The 26,433-nt window shown below is 33.8% G+C and overlaps 4 protein-coding genes across 8 annotated transcripts; 2 read left to right on the top strand and 2 right to left on the bottom strand.

Annotated features, from left to right (window-relative positions):
* Window positions 1–1,522: 1,522 nt before the first annotated feature.
* LOC101204804 (pentatricopeptide repeat-containing protein At3g12770) lies at window positions 1,523–5,177 on the bottom strand. Of its 5 annotated transcripts, XM_004148927.3 has the most exons (4): window positions 4,944–5,177; window positions 2,730–4,664; window positions 1,895–2,006; window positions 1,523–1,641 (listed from the first exon to the last, which is right to left on the bottom strand). In XM_004148927.3, exons 2-4 carry the CDS (start codon window positions 4,453–4,455, stop codon window positions 1,635–1,637), a joined length of 1,845 nt encoding a protein of 614 aa, XP_004148975.2. In that variant the 5' UTR covers window positions 4,456–4,664; window positions 4,944–5,177; the 3' UTR covers window positions 1,523–1,634. The 5 variants fall into 5 exon arrangements, with proteins under 5 accessions (XP_004148975.2, XP_011659258.1, XP_031745203.1 ...); XM_011660956.2 differs by lacking the exons at window positions 1,523–1,641; window positions 1,895–2,006 and having other exon boundaries at window positions 2,347–4,360; window positions 4,527–4,664; XM_031889343.1 differs by lacking the exons at window positions 1,523–1,641; window positions 1,895–2,006 and having other exon boundaries at window positions 2,347–4,730.
* A 464-nt stretch (window positions 5,178–5,641) lies between these two features.
* LOC101204563 (pre-mRNA-splicing factor ATP-dependent RNA helicase DEAH7) lies at window positions 5,642–17,819 on the top strand. Its single transcript, XM_004148926.3, has 18 exons — window positions 5,642–5,878; window positions 6,168–6,215; window positions 6,345–6,483; window positions 7,016–7,231; window positions 8,106–8,182; window positions 8,388–8,631; window positions 11,386–11,589; window positions 11,716–11,861; window positions 12,056–12,162; window positions 12,443–12,551; window positions 13,637–13,814; window positions 13,899–14,128; window positions 14,217–14,393; window positions 15,009–15,080; window positions 15,164–15,340; window positions 15,564–15,625; window positions 15,705–15,857; window positions 15,959–17,819. Exons 2-18 carry the CDS (start codon window positions 6,210–6,212, stop codon window positions 17,556–17,558), a joined length of 3,897 nt encoding a protein of 1,298 aa, XP_004148974.1. The 5' UTR covers window positions 5,642–5,878; window positions 6,168–6,209; the 3' UTR covers window positions 17,559–17,819.
* Window positions 17,820–18,479: 660 nt separating this feature from the next.
* On the top strand, window positions 18,480–23,012 carry LOC101220539 (chromatin modification-related protein MEAF6). The gene is made up of 7 exons (XM_011660953.2): window positions 18,480–18,611; window positions 18,697–18,791; window positions 19,725–19,825; window positions 20,969–21,038; window positions 22,151–22,178; window positions 22,259–22,319; window positions 22,522–23,012. The coding sequence occupies exons 1-7, from the start codon at window positions 18,599–18,601 to the stop codon at window positions 22,625–22,627; spliced, it is 474 nt and encodes a 157-aa protein (XP_011659255.1). The 5' UTR covers window positions 18,480–18,598; the 3' UTR covers window positions 22,628–23,012.
* A 1,155-nt stretch (window positions 23,013–24,167) lies between these two features.
* On the bottom strand, window positions 24,168–25,619 carry LOC101204317 (transcription factor MYB14). Its single transcript, XM_004148925.3, has 3 exons — window positions 25,479–25,619; window positions 25,245–25,374; window positions 24,168–24,696 (listed from the first exon to the last, which is right to left on the bottom strand). Exons 1-3 carry the CDS (start codon window positions 25,609–25,611, stop codon window positions 24,195–24,197), a joined length of 765 nt encoding a protein of 254 aa, XP_004148973.1. The 5' UTR covers window positions 25,612–25,619; the 3' UTR covers window positions 24,168–24,194.
* Window positions 25,620–26,433: the final 814 nt, after the last annotated feature.

Here is a 26,433-nt window from a genome sequence, read left to right as displayed (position 1 = left end):
TCAATTATGGAGAATCTCGTAAGAATAGATCATAGTTTTGTTATGTATTACTATTTCCTTAGGCTCATTTTCTCAACATGTTCAATATAAATGAGCATGCTATTTTTTTCATCTTTGGATGTCATATAACAAAACCTACCTCGATTCAATTTTGAGGTGAAATGATGTGAAAATTCAATGGAAAAAGGTTTGAACAAAAGTTTAAAATAGATATAAATTATTATATTATTTTTCTCAATTTTGATTTCTAGTAAAAAAAAAAAGCTTTGGATGATAAAAGAAGAAAAACTCACGTCAATTTAATTTAAATTTTGAGGTAAAATGAAGTGAAAATTAATGAAAAAAAAGGTTTAGATGAAGTTCATAATAAATATATGTTGTTTTTCTCAATTTTGGCTTATGTAAATGAAAACTTGATGGTAAAAGAAGCTAACATTTTCTATCAATTCAATTTTGAAGGTAAAATGATGTCAAAATTCATTAGAAAAATGTTTGAATAAAATTGACAGTAATTATACATATGTACTTATTCTTCTCAATGTTGGTTTATATGAAAAACCAAAGCTTCATATAAGAAAAAAAAAAACAAAACTTAAGTTAATTCAATTTTGAGAGAAAATTATACATTGTTAGGTGAATTATACCATCGGTTCATCAACCTTAAAAAAAATATTCATCGAGCAAGTTTAATTGTAAAAGAAAGAAGAGAAGGAGAGGGAAAAAAAAAAAAACTTCGAAATTTTGATGGAAATTTCAAAATTTCAAGAAACGGAGGAAATGTCGAAATTCCCCTGTATCAAAAACTTATACTAAAAATACAAAAGAGCGATGATTTGAAAGTGGGGCTTAAACCCTTACGTAGACTTGCCATTGAACTCCGTCAATCATATATTTAAAAGAAAAGAAAAAACAAAAAAACTCAGCGAGTAAAAGTGTTTTTAAATATAAGATTGAAATTATCATTTCACATATGTAACGTCCTAAACCTAGAATTCGGAATTTTAGCAACTCTGATCTCAAATATTCCCCTAGTGATCGAGCAACATCAAGTTGACACACATGTGTCTTTTCTACATACTCTGTTCTCCTCAATCACATGTATCATGAAAATTTCCTAAGAGGCCTCTCAACATAGAATCACTCTAAGGTAAGATCACTAATTTTGGAGTTTCACGGTTGAGCCATCGAAAAGAAATATACGTTTTGTTGATATGGATAATAACTTTCAATTCTTTTATGTCTTCCTTATTCCTAATTTCATATCTTCGATATCATTCGTTACAACATATGTTTTAAGTGTTTAAAGTTAAACCCGGTCCATGAAAGTTCAACCACAAATAGATAGGATTATAAGTCATAATGTTTGTTTTGAGTGTAAGACTAGTTGATAATTTTGATTTAATTGATTGGTTTGATAAGAGTAATAGCGAAATAAAACCAATAATTAACTTAATTTCATAAAAAAAATTATAATAACTAGCCAACCAAATAAAAAATATATATATTAAAATTAAAAGAAATATACCATAAATTCATTTTTCTTTCTTCATCTTCAATCATCAAATCCTTCCATAAAATCAACTAATCGTCGGTATCGCATGTACATGTATGTGCTTTGTAGCACTAGATATCTCCTAGCCCCTATACCAATAATGTTGCATGACAGGTGAATAAAATAAAATGGGAAAGGAACAGCTTCTACAGAACTTTATGAGGAAAATTTTTTTGAATTTAAATGATTGATCATGTCTACAAGTAATTCAATATTAGTATAAAAAAGAATAACATATGACTAAGCTCGGAAGTACTCTTACATCTCTGTCACAAAATATAACCATCATCATTGGAAAATTGGGGAGGGGGAGAGAAAGAGAAGAGAAGGAAGAGCAATTACAATGATAATTTGGCCAACCCAAGAGCATCGATGCCTTGCTGATTTGAAATAACAGAGATCTCTCCTAGCAATGGCATATCTTCAGATTTTCTTCCCACAACTTTCACATTTTCTGCTCAATAAATAATAGAAGCAAGAAAAATATGTAGAAGGATATATCATATACGTAGAGCAACTCATCAATATAAATAAGGGGGCACAAGAGAAAATCAAAAGTTTCTCCCTTCAAATCGCTTTTAAGAGATTATAGATATTCCTAACTATAAGTTAATTAAAAGTTTGCAGGAGATTTAAAAATTAGATCGTAACAATTTTGCATTATACCAGGAGGAGACATTGTTTCAGACTTTAATTATGGATTTATTAGTTTAGACATCAAGTCACCTCTGTTTTCATTCAAGTTTCAGAGCTCTTATTTTTCAAGTGTATCCTCATAGATAAAAACTAGAATATTTTTCTATAACAAACATGTATATTCATATAACAAAAGATAACAACCTAAGGGCAAGGGACAAGAGGGCCCTTCCAGAAGAAACTAAAAAGCGATGGCCTTCATAGAAAGGGTATAATTATAAGTGTTTGAGTGTAATTCGTACTCTACCATTGTAAATATAAATAAAAAATAGAATGAAACTGAGATTAAAATCAAAATGCCCAAGTGATTAGATCAAATACTCTATATCATCAGAAAAATGGGTTTCTTTCATGACAATAAAAACATGGTCTAGAACTTCATAAATCAAGTTGGAAATTGGATGTGTTTTATCAGCAATATGAAAACAATGAGTCTTTGTATTAATGTTAATCCAACTACAGCCAGGAGTCTTCCTTATACCTCTTTCCTTCATGGTGTTTCTAAGCTCAGCTACCGCATCCCATCTGCTAGCAGAAGCATATAAATTTGACAGTGAAATGAAGTTAGATGGATTGTCTGGCTCTAACTCAACAAGGTATCTGTAAGCCAATTCTAACATCTCATTATTCCTGTATTTAATAGAGGCAGAAACAAGAGCTCCCCAGACACCTGGACCGGGTTCTACCATCATTGTGCTGATAAAACTGAATGCTTGTTCTAGTTCACCGCTATTGCCCAGCATGTAAACCACAGCAGCACAGATCTCAGCGGTTGGTTCAATTTTGTGCTCTTGAACTGCAGTGTTGTATAGTTGGAGACCTTCATTTACCAAACCAGAACGCCCACAAGCGGATAAAACTGCTAGTACAGTTATTTGGTCTGGCTTGATACTACGCTCAACCATATCATTATACAATCTTATGGATTTCTCAGCCAGTCCGTATAACCCATAAGCTGAAATTAATGTAGTCCAAGAGATTGTATCTTTACAAAAGGAATCAGACTCAAAAACTTTTTTTGCATACTCCAAGCTACCACATTTTGAATACGTATCAATCAAAGCATTACACAAAGTTACATCATTGTGATATTCTTTTCTGATAGCATAACCATGGATTTGTTTTCCATTCATTAATCCAGCATGTAAACTACAAGCAGGGAGAAGACTAACGAGGGATACTTTATTTGGTACTATTCCATCTTTCATCTGCATCTCATGGAAAAGAATTAATGCCTTATCTGGATCTTCATTTTGTGCATAACCACTTACCATTGCTGTCCAAACATATATATTTCTACTCTTGATTTGGTCAAATACATATCTAGATGCAATGGTGTTATTCTCTCTAGAGTACATCTCGATCAAACCACAGCCGATATGAAATTTTGAACCAGAATCAAGATCCAACTCGTTCTTCACAATATAACAATGGAGCTCTTTTCCATAACTCAATTTCCCATTGGGATGGCCACAAAACTGTAGAAGGCTTGAAATAGTGAAGGCATCAGGTTTTATTCCATCTAGCTGCATATTTCTAACAGCTTCCCATGCTTCTTTAACATAGAAACAGTCACTAAAGCTGGCATAACCAGCTAATAGTACATTCCATGAACCTGAATTTCTTTCAGGCATTTCGTTAAACAGCTTTAATGATTCTTTGCACTCTCCATACTTGAAGTACATTGACATGAGAGAATTAGCAACGATGATATCTGAAATGAAACCAAGTCGTAAACTCTTGCCATGGATCGATTTCGCAACAACCACATTCCCAAGCTCATTGGATGCTTTTGCCAATATGGATAATGTAAAGTCATCCGGCACTATGTTGCATTTTTGCATTTCATTAAAACGACCAAATGCCCCATGGAACATACCCTTCTTAACATACCCACTAATCAAGGAGTTCCAAATATAAACAGTCTTAATGGAAGCCAAGTCAAATATGAGATTCAACTCCTTAAGGTCACCGCAAATTGAGTATGCAGAAATAAGTTTAGTTATCAAGAAAGTGTTTTGTCCCAACCCATGAGTAATAACCCGGGCATGAGATTGATGAATGCGCTTCTGAGATCGGTGATTGATGGCATGCTGAAGAAAATGGAGAAGACTGGGAGAGGGAGAAATTAGATCAGGCCGAGAAAGAGTAGAGTAGCAACGTGAGATCAATAAACCGCAAGGCTTGGGGACAAAAACAAGGTTCATCAAGCATAAACAAACTGCTCAAGAATAACACTTCAAGGATGATGCAAGATGCCCTTGCTATAGTTTGTTACCTGGAGAAGAAAAGAAAGAACAAGGAACCTTTTGACCAATAGGGTTGTTCTATCTATGTCAATGTCGTCATCTCCTCCTTGAGTCTAACCCCATCAAACACACAAGAAAAGGAGTATTCAAGTCGCCTCCCAATTGATCTGAAAGAGAAATCCGCAACAAAATCAGCCAATATTGGTTGATATAAAACAGACACTTCAAAGCACCTATAAGATAAAAATAATAATAACAATAAAGCAAATGGAAATACTGGCTAATGGAAGACATGACTTGATTTCTTTTATTTCAAATTTTGGGTTTTGGAGCCCTTAGTACTGGAACGAGATAGCACACTAAGTCCTACAAAACCCAATTTAATATCTAAATATTATGAGTAATCATTAAATCATGAGTATTTAAGTTCACAAAGAAAAACACACCAAACTTAACAGCGAAATCCGGCGACGCACGGCAAAGGCAGCTGGCACGGATGTTAGCGGAAAGAGAAACTCGTCAATAGTTGGCGCGCTTGAGTGACGAAAGGCGGCCGACGGGCGACGGTTTACCGTGGGCTGCGGCGGTGTGCGTGGGTACGATAGTGTGCGCGAGAGGAGAGGAGTGCACAAAGAGAAAGGCTTAAGTTGTTTTTTCATTTTCAACTCTAAGCTTTGGAGTTCGATAAAATTTAAATAAATCAATAATCTAAATTTATTTATCTATACTGTTTATATTTATTAATACGATTTTCTATTTTAGGGAGCTTAGGTTCGTAGTGTGGGTTTTATTATATTTATATTTATATTTTTTTTTGTTATTTTTGCCAGCATCCCGAATTAAAATTAAAGAAAAGTTGAGTATGTGTCTATAGCATGAAATGTTATATCTCTAAATGATTTTAGTTTTATTCAATATAATTATGTGTTATAATTTTGAAAATTCAAATTTTAAATACAATGAAAATATAAAAATGTTCTTTTCAAAATATTATAAAATTCGAAAAATCGATAATTTATGTAGATGGTAAAGGTAAATATTATTAAAAGAAAAGAATCAATAAATAAAAATATAAGTAAATAGATAAATGTAGATTATTGCTTTCTTTGAAGTTTATTAAACTCCGAAGTTTAGAGTTAAAAGAGAAAAAACAACTACACGAGTCTTCTCTTCGGGCACTCCTCTCTCTCTCTCCCGCACATCATCATACCCGCGTACACCGCCACCGACCACCCTAAACCGTCGCCCGTCCGCCCGCCGATCTTCACTTCACCGCCCCACCCATTGACGAGTTTCTCTTTCCTTTCTCTCTCGGCTAACATCCCTGCAGAGTCTGCCAGCTGCCTTTGCTGCGCCTCGCCGGATTTCACTGTTCTTTTTTGTAAGTTTGGTGTATTTTTCTTTTGCGAACTTGAATACTCTAGATTTAATGATTTCCCATAATATTTAGATCTTAAATTGGGTTTTGGAGGACTTAGTGTGCTATCTCGTTCCAGTACTAAGGGCTCCAATACCCAAAATTTGAAATAAAAGAAATCAAGTCTTGTCTTCCATTAGCCAGTATTTCCATTTGCTTTATTGTTATTATTACTTTTATCTTATAGGTGCTTTGAAGTGTCTGTTTTATATTAACCAATATTGGCTGATTTTGTTGCGGATTTCTCTTTCAGATCAATTGGGAGGCGACTTGAAGCTTGAACTTTTTTTTCCTAATGAAGGTTAGCTTGTCATTGAATTGTGTCTGAAGCGTTTATAATGCCGCAGTTGAACTAATTTTTCCGATATATTTGATATTTTGATGTAATTTTTCTACTTTTCCCCATTTTTCTTGTTTGTTTGATGGTTAGACTCCAGGAGGAGATGACGCCATTGACATAGATAGAACAACCCTATTGTTAGAACCAGAGAATAATACTGAAGGGGGATTGTCAGTTCCGGGAAAGGATAAACCGGTGTTTAGACCTCCTGAAAGAAGATCCCATCTAGGTATGATTATTATTGAGATGCATTTTTATATTACTTTTCTAACTTGTAAACCAAACAAACCTTCAAGAATTTTATATGGTTAAGTTCTTGGTAATTATTGATCATTTTTTATGAAAACAACAACTTTCACTCAAAAAAATAAACGAAACATATGCATTGCTGCATTCAACCTGACACTTCAAATAATATTGTTTAGTTTAGGAAGGATGTGATTATCTCTAACATTATTTTGTGAATCTTTTGAGTCCATTTTACATACTTGTACTTAGTAGGTGGGAGGTCTCTTATCTCCTATAATGTGTTACCTTGGCTTTCCATAGGTCATAATTCAAGTACCCATTGAGGTTTGATTGTTCAGAAAATTTAAGAACATTTATGTGCTTGGTAAAAGGACTTTTCCTCTCTAGACAATATCTCTTGCCTCCTAACTCCATAGTGTATGAACATGTAGGCATTGCTGCCTTCACCTTGAAGCTTACAATAATATGGTTTAAGTCATTTTATTGATTTATTTAATTCTTTTGATGTGAAGGTCTTGATGTCCTTGCAAATGCAAAAAGGGGAGGATCTAATGATAATGGATTCAAAATCCCACAACAAAGTATTGCTTCTTTTGTTTCATCAATGGAAGAAGAGGATACAATTGAATCATCTGGAGTAACCGATTCAGGAAAAGAAGCTATTCCACGAAGTCATTCTGTTAAAAATAGAAATTATCGGGAAATAGCTTCCAATGATTCAAATGAAGGTACTTTTTCCTTGAAAATTTATTTCCCGCAAAGTTATTTTTATGTTATGTTATTTCTTTTTCTACTTGATCATTCTTGATATTTCCTCATTTTTTGTCTTTCAACCAGAAATTATGGATCAAAGAAAAAAAAAAAAAAAAAACAACCCAAGGGATGGGGTAGAAATTGCCCCTCTCAAGAGGCTACTTAGAAAAACCTTAGATATATGTTATTGCAGTATGGTTGTAAATTGATTGAAGATAAATGTTATTTTGTGATCAATCGTACTATGTTTCCCCCCCCCTATAAATATAGAAACAACTAACTTCACTGAGATAAAACTGAAAGAGTACAAGGACATATTAAAAACCAAACCCACAAAACCCCCACGAATGATCGATCTCATGAATGTTTTCCTACTCCCATGAATATGTGGCACGTTTTCATTTCTTTAGGAACAAAGCAATCTGTTGTTTGTTTCTATAGATTTGCTTAGTTTACCCAAGATGAGCATTTTTGTGATCGCTTTTTTGGCTTGAGGTGGGTGGATGTCCCCATCTTTCCCTTTTTCTCACTCTGGTTTAATGAAAGTTGTTTTTAGATTAAGTGAAGAAAAGGAGAAATAGTTTATATTGCTTCTTAGTTCTTAGTGTGGGTTCACCTTTGGGTGATGCGACGAGTCCCTTTGGGGTACTCTCTTTCGTGGGATTGTGTGTGTGTATGTGTTATAACGTCCATGAATGTAAGGTCCTGTTTTAAAAACAAGAAAAATTGGCAGGCTTGTCAACCTACTTATCCATGATATAAATATGACCTTTTTGTTTTCTTTGGCTTTCCACTGAAATGTAATCACATGAAAAATAAGTTGTTAATTTTTTGCTTTTCATGTTGCAGGGAATACTTTAGCTGAAGATAGAATAACTGGAAGTTCATTTAAGAGTCGAAATTCTAATGAAACTTCGGATTCTAGTGTAAGTTCATTTTTCATTTTGGTTGCTTTTGTTCATATTTTTCTGTGCATTTTTGTTGAATTCTGATGTTGACAATTTAACTTTTTACCATTTACAGTATGTTGGTTGTTCTTAATACAATATTATCATTAGTGAAACATGTTAGTATTTTCTGGTTTATTTAGTCTCATCTTTCATTTATTCTTGCTCTTATTCTGTATTGAAGGTTACAACTATGTCATCCAAAAGCACACATGCGAGCAGGTATAGGAGCCCTAGACAAGACTATGATAATCATGACAGAGAGAGAAAAGAATTTGACAATGATAGTAGAAGCAATAACAGGCGGGCGAGACATGGGCACGGTGATGGTGATGAGCCTTATTATGGGAGATCTCGGTACCAAAGGGACTTTGGCAGGGAAAATGAAAGAAAGAGAAGTAGATATGAAAGTTCACGAAGAACTCCTGGTATGAATCATTTTCCTTTTTATGCATTATTGTATTGTTAAACCATTGTACTATTTAGTAAATCATCTTCTTGGTACTTGTAATTAGCTCCTAAATTTTATTGGTTTCTTTTTTATTTTAACAAAGATGAATGTTTTATTGCCTAATTATTGAAAAACTATGAGTGTTCAAAGTTACATACTCTTCTTAGGAGTATAAAGAACCCCAAGCTAAATTTACAAAGAAGTTATTTTGTTGAAATTATATGGTAAAAGAATACAAAGAAGTTATTTTGTTGAAATTATCGATCAAGTCCTGGAGGATGAAGGTTTAGATTTGAATGTCTTTAATCTGGAATGGGATTTTCTCACGACGTCTTTTTCAAAGCCTGACTTCTCAAGAAATCCTTATGTTGACGTCAATAGAAACGTTCAAGCTTTTTTGGTCGAGGATCCTTTCTCATCCCATCGGAATCTTCCTCCTGCCACATTAAATTTGAAAATGAAATTCAAAATTGGAGGGAACATGATTGAAGAAGACGTTGCTTTCACATAGGAGAGAGAAATTTGTGGCCAAGACATTTGCTTTGCCCAATAACAAACCAAGAGTCACACTGTCTTTAAACAAGCATTTAAATTCCTCTCTGATTAATTTGATTGATAACTTTTTGAAGGAAGACCAAATGGCAAACTGTCACATGTTAGGCGTTCAAACTTCTTTGAAAATTCAGCTGTTGTCCATTGAGAGCATTTAGTTCCCATCTCAATAGGTGGACCAGAGCCCTTCAAAGTTTCCTCCGTTCAAGCTCCTATCAACTCCTCATCTTCAGGTTCTTTCTCTTCTTCTTCTTTCTATTCCTCAGCAAGATCAGGGTCGAGAGCAAAATCGAAAAGAAAGAAATCTTCAAAGATCTTCCCACATTGTCTCAAGTCTTTTTTGAAGCATTTCATTTGAAAAAAATGAAAAGATTTCGGTTGAAAGATCCACAAAGGCCCAGATAATTGAAGATCAAATTCCTGACTTGTTAGAGGCAAAACACATCCATTCTCAAGCCTCAGCTCATTCCAACAGTACTAAGTTGATTTCAGAGGCTAACCTTGACTTATTGGAAGTTAGTTGCACCCAAATAAAAGTTCCAGCCTGTTCTACCAAGTCATATTCACGTTCTTATCATCTACGCAGTTTAAGTATTCTAAATTTTCTTTGCCCAACTCGAAGGTGTAAATTTAAGGGGTTCTCTGAGCAAAACCCTCTCATTCCCTCTAGAAAGAAGGGCAAGTCTTCATTTGACTCTCCTTTTAGTGTTGAGGAAATGGAGCATTTTGATGAATTAGCAGATCTTGAAAGGCAAAGACCTTTTGAGCCATTAGAAATAGATTTTAATGCCCTGTTTCAATGAGAGGAAGAACTGAAAGTTGAAAAACTTCCTTCTGCTACTCGCTCTCATCCCCATTTTTCTGAAATACCAGATCATCTAAAGTCAATAGTCTTGATTGTGGACTTATTCTAGTTTGAATCTCCAGCCACTTAATGTAGTTCCCGTAGCTGTTGGACCAACTTTTGTCTTTCTATGATTTTTCTTTGCATGGGTGAGTGTGTAAAGCCTCACTGTTTGTTGTAGCTTGCTTAATAATGGATTTTGTGTTTGGTTTTCGATTTCTGGCTTGCCAAAGGAGAGTAACTACCGAGGATTTCTTTTGGGAACAGATCCTGTGGATTGGAAGACTGCTTCGAGTTCATCTTCTTGGCTTTCTCTTTCTCCTCTCATCTTCAAGAATTGGGTGTGCAAGATTTTAGATTCGAGCGGGCTATTTTTTGAGAGAGAGTTTAAGTTTTGCTTTGTATTTAGCTTTTTATTGATGTATTGTATTTAGAGGCTTTGATCAGCTCACTATTTTTCTGTTTCGATTTGCTTTTAGGTTACCATCATATTTATGTTGCCCAAGTATTGCCTTTGTTTAAGTTTTGGCCTATATTTTCTCTAGTTTTTTTTTGCTCTTAGTATAATACTCTTGTACTTTGAGCTTTAGTTTCATTTATTATCATTAACAAAATGACTTGTATCCGTTTCAAAAAAAAAAAAAGAAGACGAGGTATAATATTTTTGTAGCATTTATTGAACGTCCATGAAATGCTATTATTGTTGTTGTTATTGTTAGCTGTTGATGAGAAACATCAATTATATTAAAAGTATCCTAAACCCTAATTAAAAAAACAATATATTTGTCTTCATGGGAGGATGCGTCCCTTATCCCCGACCCTTAGGTTGTTTCTCTTTTTTCCTTTCAATACTTTGTCGGCTCTTTTAGGAAATGGTATTCATCTACGAGTTGGTTTTCTTTTCTCTTTATGTTTGAAGTTAAACGTAATAACATTCACTAAAGTTTTCTCCCCCATCTACTCTCTTATGTAAGTGCCTGTTGCCTGTCTTTTCTTTTATACCAGCTTATCGTTTTTCTATTGTTTCATAACTGTCTTGCAGTGTTAGGAAATATTAATTGGTTTGCAGTAAATAATAATGTTATAATGGAAATTTCTTCTTGCAATTGGTTTTTTCCATGTACGGCACCTAAATTGATTGGTTATAAGATAAAGCTCTTGACTTGAGCATATGTATTTTTCCTTGGCAAAGGTCGTGGATATTTAAGTGCACTTAAGAAACTTTATAATTAATAGATTGTGAATAATTTTCTTAGCCAACTTATTGACCTACTTTTGATGTACAACACCTAAATCGATTAATTACAGTATGATTTCTTTGGACTATTATTGTAGGTAGATCTGATTGGGATGATGGTAGATGGGAATGGGAAGAAACACCACGTAGAGATGGCCGCTCGGAAGAAACACCACGTAGAGATGGTCGCTCTAACTCTAGTAGGCACTATCAACCTTCACCATCTCCAATGTATGTTGGCGCCTCACCAGATGCTCGGTTAGTTTCTCCATGGTTCGGCGGGAACACTCCTAATTCTACTGGTAAGCTAAAGCTTCTAGGTGAAAAAATAACGTGTATATTCCATTGGGTTATAGTTGATGTTGATATTATTAGTATTCCCATTTTAATTCTATGCTTGCTACTTATCAAAACGAAAATTGTATTAGGTTCTTCTGCTTCCCCTTGGGATCAGATCTCTCCTTCTCCAGTTCCAGTGCGTGCCTCTGGATCTTCAGTAAGGTCATCAAGCACAAGTTATCTTTCTAAAACTCACCATCTTAAATTTTCATCGCGAAGTTCACCTTTGGCCGAGGTATTGCATTGTGGTTTTTATGAATAATTTTCTCAGCCAACTTATTGACTTACCCTTTGATATAGCTTCACTTTCCATATTATTATGGTCGGATAATTATATATATTGTCTTAAGTTGAATTGGAGTTGTGCCTTTTTGACATGATCGTTGCACATACACTATTTAATTAGTGTGTTTTGGTTACCATTTTTAGGATTCTCAACAAGATTCTCAGGCAGACAAGTCCGAGTTAAATGGATCCAAGCACGAGATCAGTGAGAACATGCGTTTGGAGATGGAGTACAACTCTGACCGGGCTTGGTAATTTAACATATACTTAGAAGTCTTGGTGTTTGTGTTTTTCCAAGATGACCTAATATCACTTATCCAATGTAAAAAGACAAATATAAAACTAGTTAGATGGGTTGGGATATTGTAAAGTAAATTTGTTAACTTGGTTGTGTTGCATCAAATATTTGGAATTTCTATGTTAAATTGTTCTTGGACCATTTACATTTCTTTTTTGGTTTTTGGATTTGCTCTTATACCAAATTGAAACTTTTCTCTAAACCCATAGCTGCTGTTAATTTCATTTGCATAGGTATGATAGAGATGAAGGTAATACGATGTTCGATGCTGATAGCTCATCATTTTTCTTTGGAGATGATGCTGCCTTCCAGAAGAAAGAAGCGGAGCTGGCCAAAAGATTGGTATGTTCAACAGGTTCAATTTGTTTTTTCTAGATTGATTTGTGTGTACATGCTTTATAATGCAACTTGTATGTACACCATCAGAAACTTGTTTGCATCAATGGTTGCACTTGAATTTTTTTATAATAAGTTTAGGTGTCATTCACTCCATCTGCTGCAAGCTACTATTGAACTAAAGCTAACATTTGGTGTTGGGTTTGGTAAAAATTGTAAAACTTGGATAAATTGAGGAAATCATAAAATGTCATCTTATATCCTAGTTTTCTCATTAGATGTTGTTTCCTTTCAGATTGATGGCTGTAGATTAAATACAACTTACAAGTACTCCGATAGAATTGCTATGTTTTCAATGATTATTTCAATTTGTCCACTTCAAATATAGCTTGGATGAGCTTGGTTGGTTCAGTTCTCTGCCTCTTGTCTATTTAGAAGCTCTTTTTGGTTCCAAATCGGCATGTACAGTGCTTTCTTTAGAATAACAATCTTGTGAGTTGGGTAATGGAGGAAATTTAAAGGATAGTTTAGGCGTTCGTTTAATTAAAAGCAGTAAGCAGTAAAGAAAATAGACACCGAGTTACGTGGAAACATGAATACAGGGAGAAAAACCATGATCTGACTTTCTTATTATTATCTCATATGAACAAAGAATACAAAGGGGAAAAATAAATAGACAAAAAGCTTATGATAAAAAAGGAAAGGCAATTAGGTTAAATCTTTCCTTGGGCCAAGCCTACTAATTCTAACACTTTTAAATGCGTCTTAAATATAAATGTTTCTTGGGCTAATTTTTTCAATAATTCTATCTATCTAGCTATTTCGAAAGATCTTTTGTTATTGTAAAACGCCCAAAAATTCTAATGGTAACCAATTTATCTGGGAATTTTTTAGGCTTTCCTTTCAACTTTATTCTCTCTCTAATGCATATCTTTTCTTTCTTGGATTGTTGGACTCTGTAGGAGTAGAAATATTAGATTAGAAGGTATTTTGTGGGAAATCATCCAATGATTGACATTGTATATTGTATATCTATTGTTCTCCAAAATTAAAATTTGTATGAAAGTGAATCAGCATGGTCTTCGATGCAGGTCCGTCGAGATGGAACAAAGATGACTCTTGCTCAAAGCAAAAAGCTGTCTCAGCTCACTGCAGATAATGCACAGTGGGAAGACCGACAACTTTTAAGATCAGGAGCTGTTAGGGGTACTGAGGTGCAAACTGAATTTGACGATGAGGAAGAGCGGAAAGTCATTCTTCTTGTACATGGTAAGAAGTACTCTTACATATACGTAGATAATTATGATTCTATTTGGTTGAGTTCAAGCTAAAATTGTTGAAATCTTGTGACAGATACAAAGCCTCCGTTCCTTGATGGAAGAGTTGTTTTCACTAAACAAGCAGAACCAATAATGCCAATAAAAGACCCTACATCAGATATGGCTATAATATCGCGTAAAGGATCTTCATTGGTGAGGGAAATTCATGAGAAACAAAATATGAACAAGTCACGACAACGTTTTTGGGAACTTGCGGGCTCTAAACTTGGTGATATCCTTGGTGTTGAGAAAACAGCTGAGCAGGTTCGTTTGATACTTTGCAAGATAAGGATGTTGTCTTTTGATACTCTTTCTGTAATGGTTCTAAATATGTTTTTTTTTTAAATGGTAGATAGATGCAGATACTGCAGCAGTAGGTGATGAAGGTGAAGTTGATTTTAAGGAAGATGCGAAGTTTGCACAACATATGAAGAAGGGGGAAGCAGTGAGTGAATTTGCTAAGTCAAAAACCCTTGCACAACAAAGACAATATCTTCCTATATATTCTGTCAGAGATGAGCTGCTGCAGGTTACAATTCTTTTCCTTCTATTTGTTCTCCTTTAATGTTTAATCATACTATTACATTGGTTCTTTCTCATTTATAATTTATAGTTTAGGAATTAAAATCATTAATAACAAGTTTGTGATTTTATGTCGTTAAGTCGTTATGCATTTATTAATCATGTAAGAGAATGGGATGGCAGTTTATTTATCCTTTATTGTCGTTATTCTTTCCATATTTGTAAGAGGTCATTCTATGATATAGGAAGACCTAAATTGCACATATTCAATCAGAAGATAATATTATTCTCTTCAAAATTAAAATGGTATTAGAGCCTGTAAAGCCCAAACGAGTATTTGGTTCAATAAATGAATATTGTGACTTGATCAAGAAAGGTGAACCCAAAAGGTGTACCATCTTGAGGGACATGTTGAGGATCTCACATTGAAAAAATTAAGAGACTTCATACTCCTTATAGATAGGCTACTTCTCTCATTGTCAATTGGTTTTAAGATGAAATCCCATGTTATCTAATAGAAATATAAACAAAATTGTTTGCGGATTATTGTATATGTTGAATTGGGGAGAACTTTTTCAGTGTTTTGAATATTTCTAATCATATTAACTAATGTCTTGTCTAGGTTATCCGTGAAAATCAGGTGGTTGTGGTGGTTGGAGAAACTGGTTCAGGAAAGACCACACAACTAACTCAGGTTTATTCATCGCTAACTATCTTTCCAGCATTACATAATTTTTTTTATTAGGTTACCTCTTTAACACCTACGTATTTTGCCAGTATCTCTTTGAGGATGGTTATACTACAAATGGTATTGTTGGTTGCACCCAACCAAGGCGTGTGGCAGCAATGAGTGTAGCAAAAAGAGTCAGTGAAGAGATGGAGTGCGACTTGGGTGATAAAGTAGGCTATGCCATTCGATTTGAGGATGTAACAGGGCCATCAACTATTATCAAGGTGACTATATATTTTGAAAGAGCAAATTACTCTTAATTCCCTGAGATCTTCTCGTCATAGTTCGTTTTGTGTCTTTAGTTTTTATATGATTGCTTATCTCAACCACAGTTGAGTTAGGTTCAACTGTTAAAGTATGAATGCCTTTCTTATTTGCATCCCATATCATATAAGGCTTATAACTGATAATGTCAGTTATGAATAACTTGTTCTCATATTGTTTCAGTATATGACTGATGGAGTTCTTCTACGTGAAACTCTCAAAGATTCTGATCTTGAAAAATACCGGTAAGCGATGTTAGGATTCATTTTGCATTGTAGAGAGGACAATGCTCTTTTTTTGTTGATTGTTATCATTTTCTTTCAGTGTAATTGTAATGGATGAAGCTCACGAGAGGTCACTTAGCACCGATGTCCTTTTTGGGATCTTGAAAAAGGTGGTTGCCCAACGTCGTGATTTCAAGCTTATTGTGACATCTGCGACTCTTAATGCTCAAAAGTTTTCAAACTTTTTTGGAAGGTATTGTTGATTACAGTTTCTTATTTATTAGTTTTCTTTTTCATGCATGCAAATCTGTGGATGATAGGCCTCTTAAAATTATTTCACTAAAATGTTTGCAGTGTCCCAATTTTTCACATCCCTGGGAGAACATTTCCTGTGAATACTTTGTATAGCAAAACTCCATGTGAAGATTACGTTGAAGCAGCTGTAAAGCAAGCTATGACCATCCATATCACTAGCCCTCCTGGTGACATTCTTATCTTCATGACTGGCCAAGATGAGATAGAGGCAGCCTGTTTTGCCCTTGCAGAGCGCATTGAACAACTCATTTCATCAACAAAGAAGGGGGTGCCCAAACTTTTGATACTACCCATCTATTCGCAGCTGCCAGCTGACTTGCAAGCCAAAATATTTCAGAAAGCTGAAGATGGCGCTCGTAAATGCATTGTTGCAACCAATATTGCCGAGACTTCCTTGACAGTTGATGGAATATTTTATGTTATAGACACGGGTTATGGTAAAATGAAAGTGTACAACCCTAGAATGGGTATGGATGCACTACAAGTATTTCCAGTAAGTCGTGCTGCTGCTGATCAACGTGCTGGACGTGCCGGTAGAACTGGACCTGGTACTTGCTATCGTTTGTACACAGAGAGTGCATACTTAAACGAAATGCTTCCAAGTCCTGTGCCAGAAATCCAAAGAACTAACCTGGGGAATGTTGTTTTACTACTTAAATCTCTTAAAGTTGAAAACCTACTGGATTTTGACTTCATGGATCCGCCACCACAGGATAACATTCTCAACTCCATGTACCAATTGTGGGTATTAGGGGCTCTTAACAATGTAGGAGGCTTGACTGACCTTGGGTGGAAGATGGTTGAGTTCCCATTGGATCCCCCACTAGCCAAAATGCTTCTGATGGGCGAGCAACTTGGGTGCCTTGATGAGGTACTAACGATCGTTTCAATGCTTTCAGTACCATCAGTATTTTTTAGACCTAAAGACCGAGTTGAGGAGAGTGATGCTGCAAGGGAGAGGTTTTTCATTCCAGAATCAGACCATTTAACGCTATATAATGTTTACCAACAATGGAAACAACACCAGTACAGGGGAGATTGGTGCAATGACCATTTCTTGCACGTTAAAGGGCTACGAAAGGCTCGAGAGGTGCGGTCGCAGTTGTTAGACATTTTGAAGACTTTGAAAATACCTCTGACATCTTGTTGGCCAGATACAGATCTCGTGAGAAAGGCTATTTGCTCTGCCTATTTTCACAATGCAGCTAGATTGAAGGGTGTGGGAGAATACGTTAACTGCAGAAATGGGATGCCATGCCATCTTCATCCGAGCAGTGCTCTTTATGGCATGGGATGTACTCCTGATTATGTTGTGTATCATGAATTGATTTTGACGACGAAGGAGTATATGCAATGTGCGACCGCAGTTGAGCCTCAGTGGTTGGCTGAACTTGGTCCAATGTTCTTCTCTGTCAAGGAATCAGATACATCACTCTTGGAGCATAAGAAAAGGCAAAAGGAAGAGAAAACAGCCATGGAACAAGAGATGGAGTCGTTAAGAAAGATTCAAGTCGAGTCAGAGAAAGAAAACAAAGAGCGGGAAAAGGAGAAGAGAAGAAAGCAGCAGCAGCAAATTTCTATGCCGGGTTTTCGTCAAGGTTCAGGAACTTATCTAAGACCAAAGAAGCTAGGTTTGTGAAAACACAATTTAAAGTACTGTATCAAATTAGTTGGCTCATAAAACCCTCTGACTGCTCAATAGTAAGAGAAAATGAAATGATTTTTCAGCTAATGCTTAAAACAGGAATTGTAAATTATGTACTGAGATTTTAATCAGAAGTTCATATATAATATATGCCTTCTGAGTATGAAGGCAACATATTTCTGCATTGAAGCTTCACTTTGTATTCTGTAAACATTTTTATCTCTTCAAGTTTCGTGTAAAAATTGGTTGCAAACATTTTGTAAACTTTTTTTTACTTATTTAGTAAAGTATATTATCTGTCATTTTGATTAAAATTTTAAATTTCAAGCTACATATTTTAAACCAAATGGAATAATTTGAGTATCATGCTGTTTTTTGAGATATGAAAATTAAACAAAACAGTGAATTTTGTGTTTATTTAGTTGATAAACTTTAAAGATTATTTAATGTACCCAACCAAAGACTTGGAACTTTGTGTTATAGTTTTTAAAATTTTAAGTTTGTGTTAAAAAGTTTTGTGACCTATTCTAAATTAGAACTAATTTACTATTGGTAAAACAATAATAGCTATGACACAATTTTCTAATATTGGTAATATAAAATATTAACGTTGGATAACAATTTCATTTTCTACGTTAGTTTTCTTTTGATTTTTTACTTATACTTTATATACTTATTTAAGCTTCTAAAACTTGAGCTTGAAAAATATTAAAATTACATCAAGTTATTAGATAAAATCTAATTAATAAAGTATTGCTTAAAATTAAAAAAAAAAAAAAAAAAGAAGGAGATGGGTTAATTAATTAATAATATTTATTATCAGAAAAAAGAAAAAAGGAAAAAGAAAAAGTTAAATAAATAGGTATTGTAAGGGTATTTTAGAGAATTCGTGTTGTTTGGCACGTGTATAAAAAAATAAATAATTTTATTGGGGAAACTCATGAGATATTCGTAATTGAAAGTGAGCGTAAATTGGTAGAGCACTGATAGATAAAAAAGTTATCCCCAATTATTCTAGGGTTTCCCGCGAGATTATGGAAGCTGAAGGTAACCGTTGTTGGATTTTAGTTTTCCTTCTTCTTCTCTATTCTAGGGTTTCACTCTCTTACACTATGAATTCATTATCATTCAGGTCAAAAGACGGCCACTAATCCCTCCGCCATGCTTGCTGGTCTTCTTTCCAGGAGGGCAAAACTCCAGGACGAGCTTCGGAATATTGAGAAACAGGTTTCTCTTTGTTTCCTTCTCAATAGTTTTTTTTTTTTTTTTTTTTTAGATTTTCTCTACTTACTGATTTATGAATATGAACTTAACATACATTCTGTCTTTTCAATGGATTCTAAAGACAACACACGAATTTGGCTCCTTCCCCCAACATTTACTTTCTATGCAATGAAAATTCAGAAAGTAGTCTAGTAGCCACCTCTTCCTTCACGGCCATTTTGCTTATAAGGGTTGAATGTTCCTCCCCTACCCTTTTGATCTGGCTTGTTGCCTCCCAGAAAGCGTAGATGATAGTCTGTTCGAACTTTTGTCTAGATGATTGTGTAAAAGGTAAGCTAATATTTTGTGGAGAAATGCTATTAAAGCTCTCCTTTGGCATATTTGGAAAGAATGGAATACTAATATTCAGTCAAATTACTTAGATTCACAACCAAGCCCTACAGCTAGAGTAGACTACATTATGAGAATAATTGGCAAAGAAGGTTGATTGAGAACACTGTGGAGAGACATGATTCCTTGAAATATCCCATTCCTCACACCACTTAGAGGTTTTCTCTTGAAATATCCTTTGGCATATCACGTACACTAAAGAGTTGTTTTCACTACATTAACCAGCAACAACCTAGCTTTACTTTTAAGCCTTAGCAGCGGGAGTCTATTCTCCCTTTATACTCTACCAAAAACCTTAAAATATTAATGGTCTTCAAAGCTTCCTCCCAACACGCCAGTGTAGAAAGTAATTTTCCTTTTCCTTTTAATTTTTAAACAAGAAACAGAGCCTGTTTGTTAGTATTTCGATCTGTGAAGTTACAACAAACTTTTATCCTTTTTTCAGGAGAAGTTAAAGAAATATAGACGAGAATGTCTTAATTGGCTTTACTTTCACAGTTCCATTTTCCATGTTACTATAGTACTTATATTCTGTAAAATCTGCAGGTTTACGACATGGAGACTAATTACCTACAAGATCCAAGCCAATGTGGGAATGTATTGAAAGGTTTTGAAGGATTCCTGTCTGCATCTAAGAGTACTGCTCTGTATGGGGTGTCTATAAAATTATTTATCAGCAAAATTTCCTTTAAAGTTCTTTTGCTTCTTGTATGTTACTTGTCTTAGCACATGAAGGCTTATGCTTACTGAATTAATTAATTAATGGGATCAATAGAATATAATTCAGGGAAATTTACACTTCTTATCTAAGAAGCACATACACTTACACGCTGACACATTAATTTCTAGAAAAAGTAGGACACGATATGTTGGGGACATGTTTTTGTCGTTTTTTCCCTTAAAAAGTAAATATATGTGTGCATATTTTTACATAGTGTGAAAAAGAAAAGACAAATTGAGGGGAAAAAATGAAGAAGTCACTATGGATGAAGCTGCCGGATTGTCTGATTGTTGGTGGTTTTGGTTTTTGGGTTTTGTGGTAATAGAGAGGAAAGATATCAGAGGCTTAAACTTTTGAGGCTGGATGAGTAAGTGGCCAGTGGGTTTTGAGGATGGATAAGTCAGTGGGTGAGTTTGAAAACCCCTAAGATTTAAAGAAATATGGTTTGTACCTTAATGGGCTGAAGAAACCTGATGTAGTTTGGGATTAGTTATTAGCTGATTTGGTTCTCCTGTTTTCTGTCATTTGTATTAAGTATTTTATTTGTTAGTTTTCTGGTTACCGTGTGGTAACTCTTGTTTAATTTTCTGTTGGGTTGGCTTGTATTTAAAGCTAGTCTTCTTCACTAATGAAATTATGATGTAATTTTCTTAAAGATTCTCTCTCTCACCAACTTGTTTAGACCAAACCGTTGCCTTTTCCTTTAAAAAATTCAGCAGTTGCACGTTCTTCACGTGTCATAGTGGGTATCAGCGTGTCTGAAGACATAATAATAGTAACAAAAATATTTAGACACGCTATTTTGCATGTTGGTGTCCAACACCGACACTTGGTCATCTTAGGAGTGACGGTGCTTTATAGCTTTCGATCTATGACTATGAGGTGTTGATTTAATTTCTATTTAGCTCACAAGTTGTAAAGCGACAGTTGTTTCTAAGAGGAGGTGCGGGTTGTGGTGCTCACTTAAGGCCCAGTATCTTTACAAAGTTTTTCTTTCCTTTTTTATTGTGAAAATTATTAAAAAGAATGAATGTTAGGTAAAGTTTCTAAAAATACTTTGTGGATGCAGTTTGAAGCGGTCTAGGAAGTTTCAGCTTGAAGATAGGCTCTTCTCATTGTCTTCAGTTACCTCCCCTGCTGTATGTACTTTGACTATTAACCCATGACTAAAGTGGAAATTTATGCTTTTCTCTATTATTCTTGTTGTACCATCCTTCTTTGTGAATTGACAGTTTCTCATGTAATGAGCAAGGAAGTTAAGATTCTCCTTGACAGCTGCACTTCACCATGTATCTTGTATTAAATGCTACAATCAAATCAAATGCTTACTACTTACATGACAAAGGAGTTGCTACTTGTCGCCATAGTTTCTCTCGAGAATACTTTTAGTTATGTCATACAGGAAATCATTTTCATGTTAAACAGTTATAAACTAGTTTTTAATAGATTATATTTACAGAATACGAATTCATTTAGAGAGCTAAGACAAGGACATTCCATTTGGGGCTAATAAGATTTCTAGACTTGATGTTGGATCCGTCTTTTAGAAGTAGCGCTGCTATAGAGGGAGAATGTGACTGATGAACCATTTGCCTTTTCATGTTTGTTTAGCAGAAATTCTTGGAATTTGGTTCCACAGTTGCATTCTAAAATTTTCTCTTGAAGGAATGGAACTTCTTTGTGATTATTTCTTTAAAGAAAAAGTTAAGGTTCTATGTAATTTATGTGGGTAAGGCAAAGGCTAGATTATGGCATATTTGATTAGACAGAAAGAAACTATATAGGATCTCTAGGGATTTTCTGAGGAGTGGAGAGGCTAATTATTTTGCATTTGCTAGACTAGATATATTTGTTCTCGTTGAGCTTCTTTGGACAATTAATTATAATTGTACTTGATGGTAATTGCTTCATACTGAGATGGGTTTTTTAATACTTGTGGAGACTGGGGTGATTGAATTTTGTGATTTTATGGGGTATGCGATTTGAAGCATTTTGTGTCTTCATGTAAACTTTCAAATTTTTAATGGATAGTTGTTTTTGGGTGTGTTCCTTTTTAACCTTGGGAAATTTCATGCCTGTAATTGTTGAATTGTGTTATAAGCATGTAAACTAGACAAATAATTTCTGTGGAAATTACATATGTTATAGAAAACATATTTCGATTTCCATCTTCTTGTCCTTCTCCTCTCTTCCTCAGCATAGTTTCTACTGTAGTTTTCTCTTGGTTTTCATATTTTCCTTTAACTTTCAGGCTGAAGAGCTTGCAGCTGGACGAGATGGTGAGCCGTAGCAGTAAGGATAGATACTTTTGTTTTGTTGTAATTAAAATTTTAGTCGTCTTTTATAAACCTTGTTGCAGATGGGAGATCCGACTTAGGTCCTGGCAGATCTAAAGGTGGAGCCATATATTCCAATGGACAGTTAGTATTCTGCCTGTCTTTTCCTTCGTTTGCTTTAAATTTCTCTTATAAACACCATTAAACAACTAATATCCACAGATACAAAAAAGAAAAAAAAAAAACTTATTTGTAACCTTCAGCTCTTTTACTTTATAACATTGAGTTTTTTAAGGTATTTTAACTTTGGATAGTTTAGATGATAATTTATACATTGCATATGCAGAGGAAAACCGAAAAAGGGAAGACCAGCTCCGAGGGATGCAAAGAGAATGCGACATTCAAGCGAGCAAGATTTCGACTACGATGATGATCCGGACTTGACATTGTGAATGCTGTTAATGGATCCTCTGATGGCGTCTTTGTCATCTACAGAGTTGAAAGATGAGTCCCCTAAATCCTTCAAGTAGTCAACCTATGTTCACCAAGGCTAACGTAGGGAACTATATCCTATTTATATATGTGCTTGGCCATGCTTGTCCTCGGATTGTTTTATATTATAAATGAAGAGGATAGGATTCGAATCTATGATGGATGGAGAGAATTAGTAATGTTTAACCATTAGAGCTATGTTCATGATTGTTATGGACTCGTGAAAGTGTATTTATTAGTAAATTTCTTGTCAGGGAGGATATCTTGATCCCCTCTTTTTGTATTTGCTCCTTTGGATTAATACATCCTCTTTCTTAAAGAATGCATGAAGAAAATTTTGTGGCACGTAACCTTTTTTTTCCCTTTTTGGCCGATATTAAAAGTTTTATGCCATACAAAAATCATACAGCCTAATCAACTGAATGCATGTATATTTGGTCACCTGATGTTATGAAAGATCCTAATCAACTTCTGAAGAATTTTATATTCTGAAGAAGTTTAATAAAGGGTCTGAATTGAGTTATTCATAAACATTTTGAAGTTTAGTTTGAAGCAATTATATACTTTTAATCATTCCCCCATGCCTCAGAATTGGGAATAATTAATATCACACTTTTCTATTAGGAAAAAACACACTATTAATTTCATCTTCTTTTTCTTTTTTTTGAATTTATTTATCAAATGTACACTTAATTAGTGAGATTCATGCTTTGCTTTTACATGATCTTATCAATTTTTTACTTGGAAAAGTTTAGATTCTCATTTTGTGGTATTTTGTTGATGTTTTCTCATTGTTTCATAATTATGTTTTTTACAACCTTTTCAATGTTTCAATTTGTATAATTTTTAGTTTTAATTTATTCTTATATAGTAGGAGTTTTATTATTCTTTTCTTTTGAAACTTTACTAAATATTTGTCATTTTCTTATTAGTAAAAAGCAATATAATGTAAATCTACATTATTACACATACCACACATATGGTATTTTTATGAGATTTCTAACTTATTGAGAATGTTTTGGATGAAAATGTTGTCATTGATAATTCTTAGAAAGTTTGCACAACCGTTGAAAATATTCTTAAATATACAAAAAAATTTGTTTATTTATTAGAGATAGATAGTGATAAAGTATCACCAATAGATGTAGAAAAGTACTTCTCTATAATATCAATTTGATTTTAAGTTTTCTCTCTCTAATATTCTTTGATGTTCCATCTTCACATCACAATTATTATACTAAAGATGGAGAACACAATTGTTAATTATACTAAAGATAGAGTCAAATTATGTTTTAATAGTTTGTATAAAAGTATAGGGTTTTGATATAGAGATTTTGGCCATAAGAATTGAAATTTGAAGTTAAAAATATATATTAAAACAAACAAAAACCCATATATTGCTTCTTTATTTTATTGAACAAATTTTAAGGTATTGTTTCTTCAAAAATACAAATTACAAATTCTTTTCTTTAATATAAATATAGATTAACAAATCATTAAAATCCCACATAAATTATATTCATATATTCATATATTAATTTCTTGCAACTCTCCATCTTTCATAAAAACATTCCTCCAAAAATCCATGATATCAACTGTATCTGAAGAACTACAATTGCTCATTTCTTCTTCCCCACTCAAAGGAATTTCAACTTCTTTTGGTGATTCATCAACAACATCTTTTATCATTACACAATCCTTTCCTAAATTATTCCAATCGTTCTCGGAAAATTCTTCCTCCAATAGTAAACTCTTGAGAAAATCTTCAGCAAAAGCAAGTTCTGCAAGCTCGGCATCTTTGTCATCGTTGTTGTTCTTAATACATCGATCGATATCTTCCTCTCCATCCAATTTGATTTCTGACGAACACGAGAGTTGATCATGAAAATGATTGTCGTCGTTCTTGTTTTGTTTGGTTTGGTCTTTTAGGATTTCGTTTTGGATCACTCTCTTCTTCAAGTGGGTGTGCCAAACATTCTTTATCTCATTGTCTGTTCTTCCTGGTAATCTTGCGGCAATAGCGGCCCATCTCAACGATATACAAGAAATATTAATGAGAAAATTTGATATGTAAAATATATGTTTGCTAACTCACAATGCAAATATATATGTACATTCATGCTAAATTATATCATAATCACAATTTCATTTTTTAAACACTAAGTTTAAGTAATGTTAACAAATTATTTTTGCATGTCTCGAATTTTCATTTTCAAAATCAATATTAGACATGCTTTTGATTAACGTTGATGATATGAAAAAATTCACTAAAAGTGTAAAACTAAATTTGATGAAAGTGATGATGAATAACAATTCCAAAATTATTCTCAAAACACACACTTAATAACATTAACAAGTGTTCCTCCCAATATGGATCCAACATAGTTCAAGATTTTTTAAGAAATCAATAATGATTAATTGATGGTTTTGATCATCACTCCACATTTGTAAAACTATAAGTAGCACAGCTAGTTTAAGACCCACAAATTCTTGAACTTTGAAAGAAGAAAACTCACAAAGAATAGAAATATAATGAGGTTAATATAACTAAATTGAAGAAAGAAATTAAAAGCATACCTGTTTCCCATTAACTGATGCAAAGTGATAATAGTTTGTGCTTCTTCCTGGGTGAAATCTCCTCTTTTAATGTCTGGCCTTAGATAATTTGTCCATCTAAGTCTACAACTCTTTCCACACCTTAATAAACCTTCAAATTAAACAAATTACATATAATTATATGCAACAAAACCCTTTTCATAATCATATACATATCCGTTTGTGTGTGTGTAATTTAAAGAATTAATTAGATACCAGCTTTTTTGGGAAGTGCTCTCCAATTAGAATGGCCATTGAGTTGAATGAATTTGATGAGAATTTGATCTTCTTCAAAGCTCCATGGCCCTCTCTTTAGTCCCACTTTCTCGCAGCATGGAGCTCTCCCCATTTTCTTCTCTGTCACAAACCCATCCCTCTATCTATTTATACTTACAAACTCCATATCCTTCCAAGTACATAACAATTAGGTTTAAAGTATGGGTAGATATACAAAAGAATTTACAAATATATAAAAGAATTTAAATTTTAAATTAAGTTTTTGGAATCTATCATCACAAATAAATTTTGTAATTCTTCTAAAATGTATATATATATTATAATTTCATGAGTTATTGACGTCTGATGAAAGTCAAATGTGATGTTGTAATGTTTGTTAAAACTGTGAGGAATAAAATATTTGCCGACATATATATTTCCTTTAGTGTATTTGTCAATTAAAAACGATCCTTACATTTGACCAATTGAGTTAAAAGTGATATTAATTAAGTTTAAAATTATGAAAAGTTATTAGGGATAGGAAAAAAAACTATTTATTAGATATAAAATAAAAATGTTAACTATTTCTTTGGTAAGTTTTTTATATTGTTTTTTTAAGATCGTGTCCTAAATATAAACGGTCGTATGCCAAATTTAAACACGTACCAAGAAAATTTTGAAACAATCGTTTAGATTTGGCTACGATCGATCATGTGTGTAAACGATCGTGTGCCAAATGTGAACGACCATACCAAAAAATCTTGAAAAAATTCGTTTAGATTTGGTTACCTAAATTTAAACGATTAAACTAAATAATTGTGTGTCAAATCTAAATGATCGCATAGCAAAAAAATCTTGAAAAAAGTTGCTTAGATTTGGTTACCCAAATACGAAACGTATGATCGTTTTTCAAATATATTATGCCACTGGATGTCAATTAATCACGAGACATTTT

Source organism: Cucumis sativus, chromosome 7 (assembly GCF_000004075.3).
Source record: "Cucumis sativus cultivar 9930 chromosome 7, Cucumber_9930_V3, whole genome shotgun sequence".
NCBI lineage: Eukaryota > Viridiplantae > Streptophyta > Magnoliopsida > Cucurbitales > Cucurbitaceae > Cucumis > Cucumis sativus.
Note: the sequence above shows the minus strand (reverse complement) of the source record. Positions and strands in the feature narration are given on the sequence as shown.

Bases quoted from the DNA above. Each gene is read 5' to 3' on its own strand.
- LOC101204804 (XM_031889343.1), bottom strand. From the start codon at position 4,455: ATGAACCTTGTTTTTGTCCCCAAGCCTTGCGGTTTATTGATCTCACGT.
- LOC101204563 (XM_004148926.3), top strand. The intron at 11,862-12,055 runs GTATTGCATTGT...TACCATTTTTAG, and splicing joins GAAGTTCACCTTTGGCCGAG to GATTCTCAACAAGATTCTCA. The intron at 14,129-14,216 runs GTTCGTTTGATA...TTTAAATGGTAG, and splicing joins TTGAGAAAACAGCTGAGCAG to ATAGATGCAGATACTGCAGC.
- LOC101220539 (XM_011660953.2), top strand. The intron at 19,826-20,968 runs GTATGGGGTGTC...TTGTGGATGCAG, and splicing joins GCATCTAAGAGTACTGCTCT to TTTGAAGCGGTCTAGGAAGT. The intron at 22,179-22,258 runs GTGAGCCGTAGC...ACCTTGTTGCAG, and splicing joins GCTTGCAGCTGGACGAGATG to ATGGGAGATCCGACTTAGGT.
- LOC101204317 (XM_004148925.3), bottom strand. From the start codon at position 25,611: ATGGGGAGAGCTCCATGCTGCGAGAAAGTGGGACTAAAGAGAGGGCCA. The intron at 25,375-25,478 runs GTATCTAATTAA...TTTAATTTGAAG, and splicing joins AGCACTTCCCAAAAAAGCTG to GTTTATTAAGGTGTGGAAAG. The intron at 24,697-25,244 runs GTATGCTTTTAA...TATATCGTTGAG, and splicing joins CATCAGTTAATGGGAAACAG to ATGGGCCGCTATTGCCGCAA.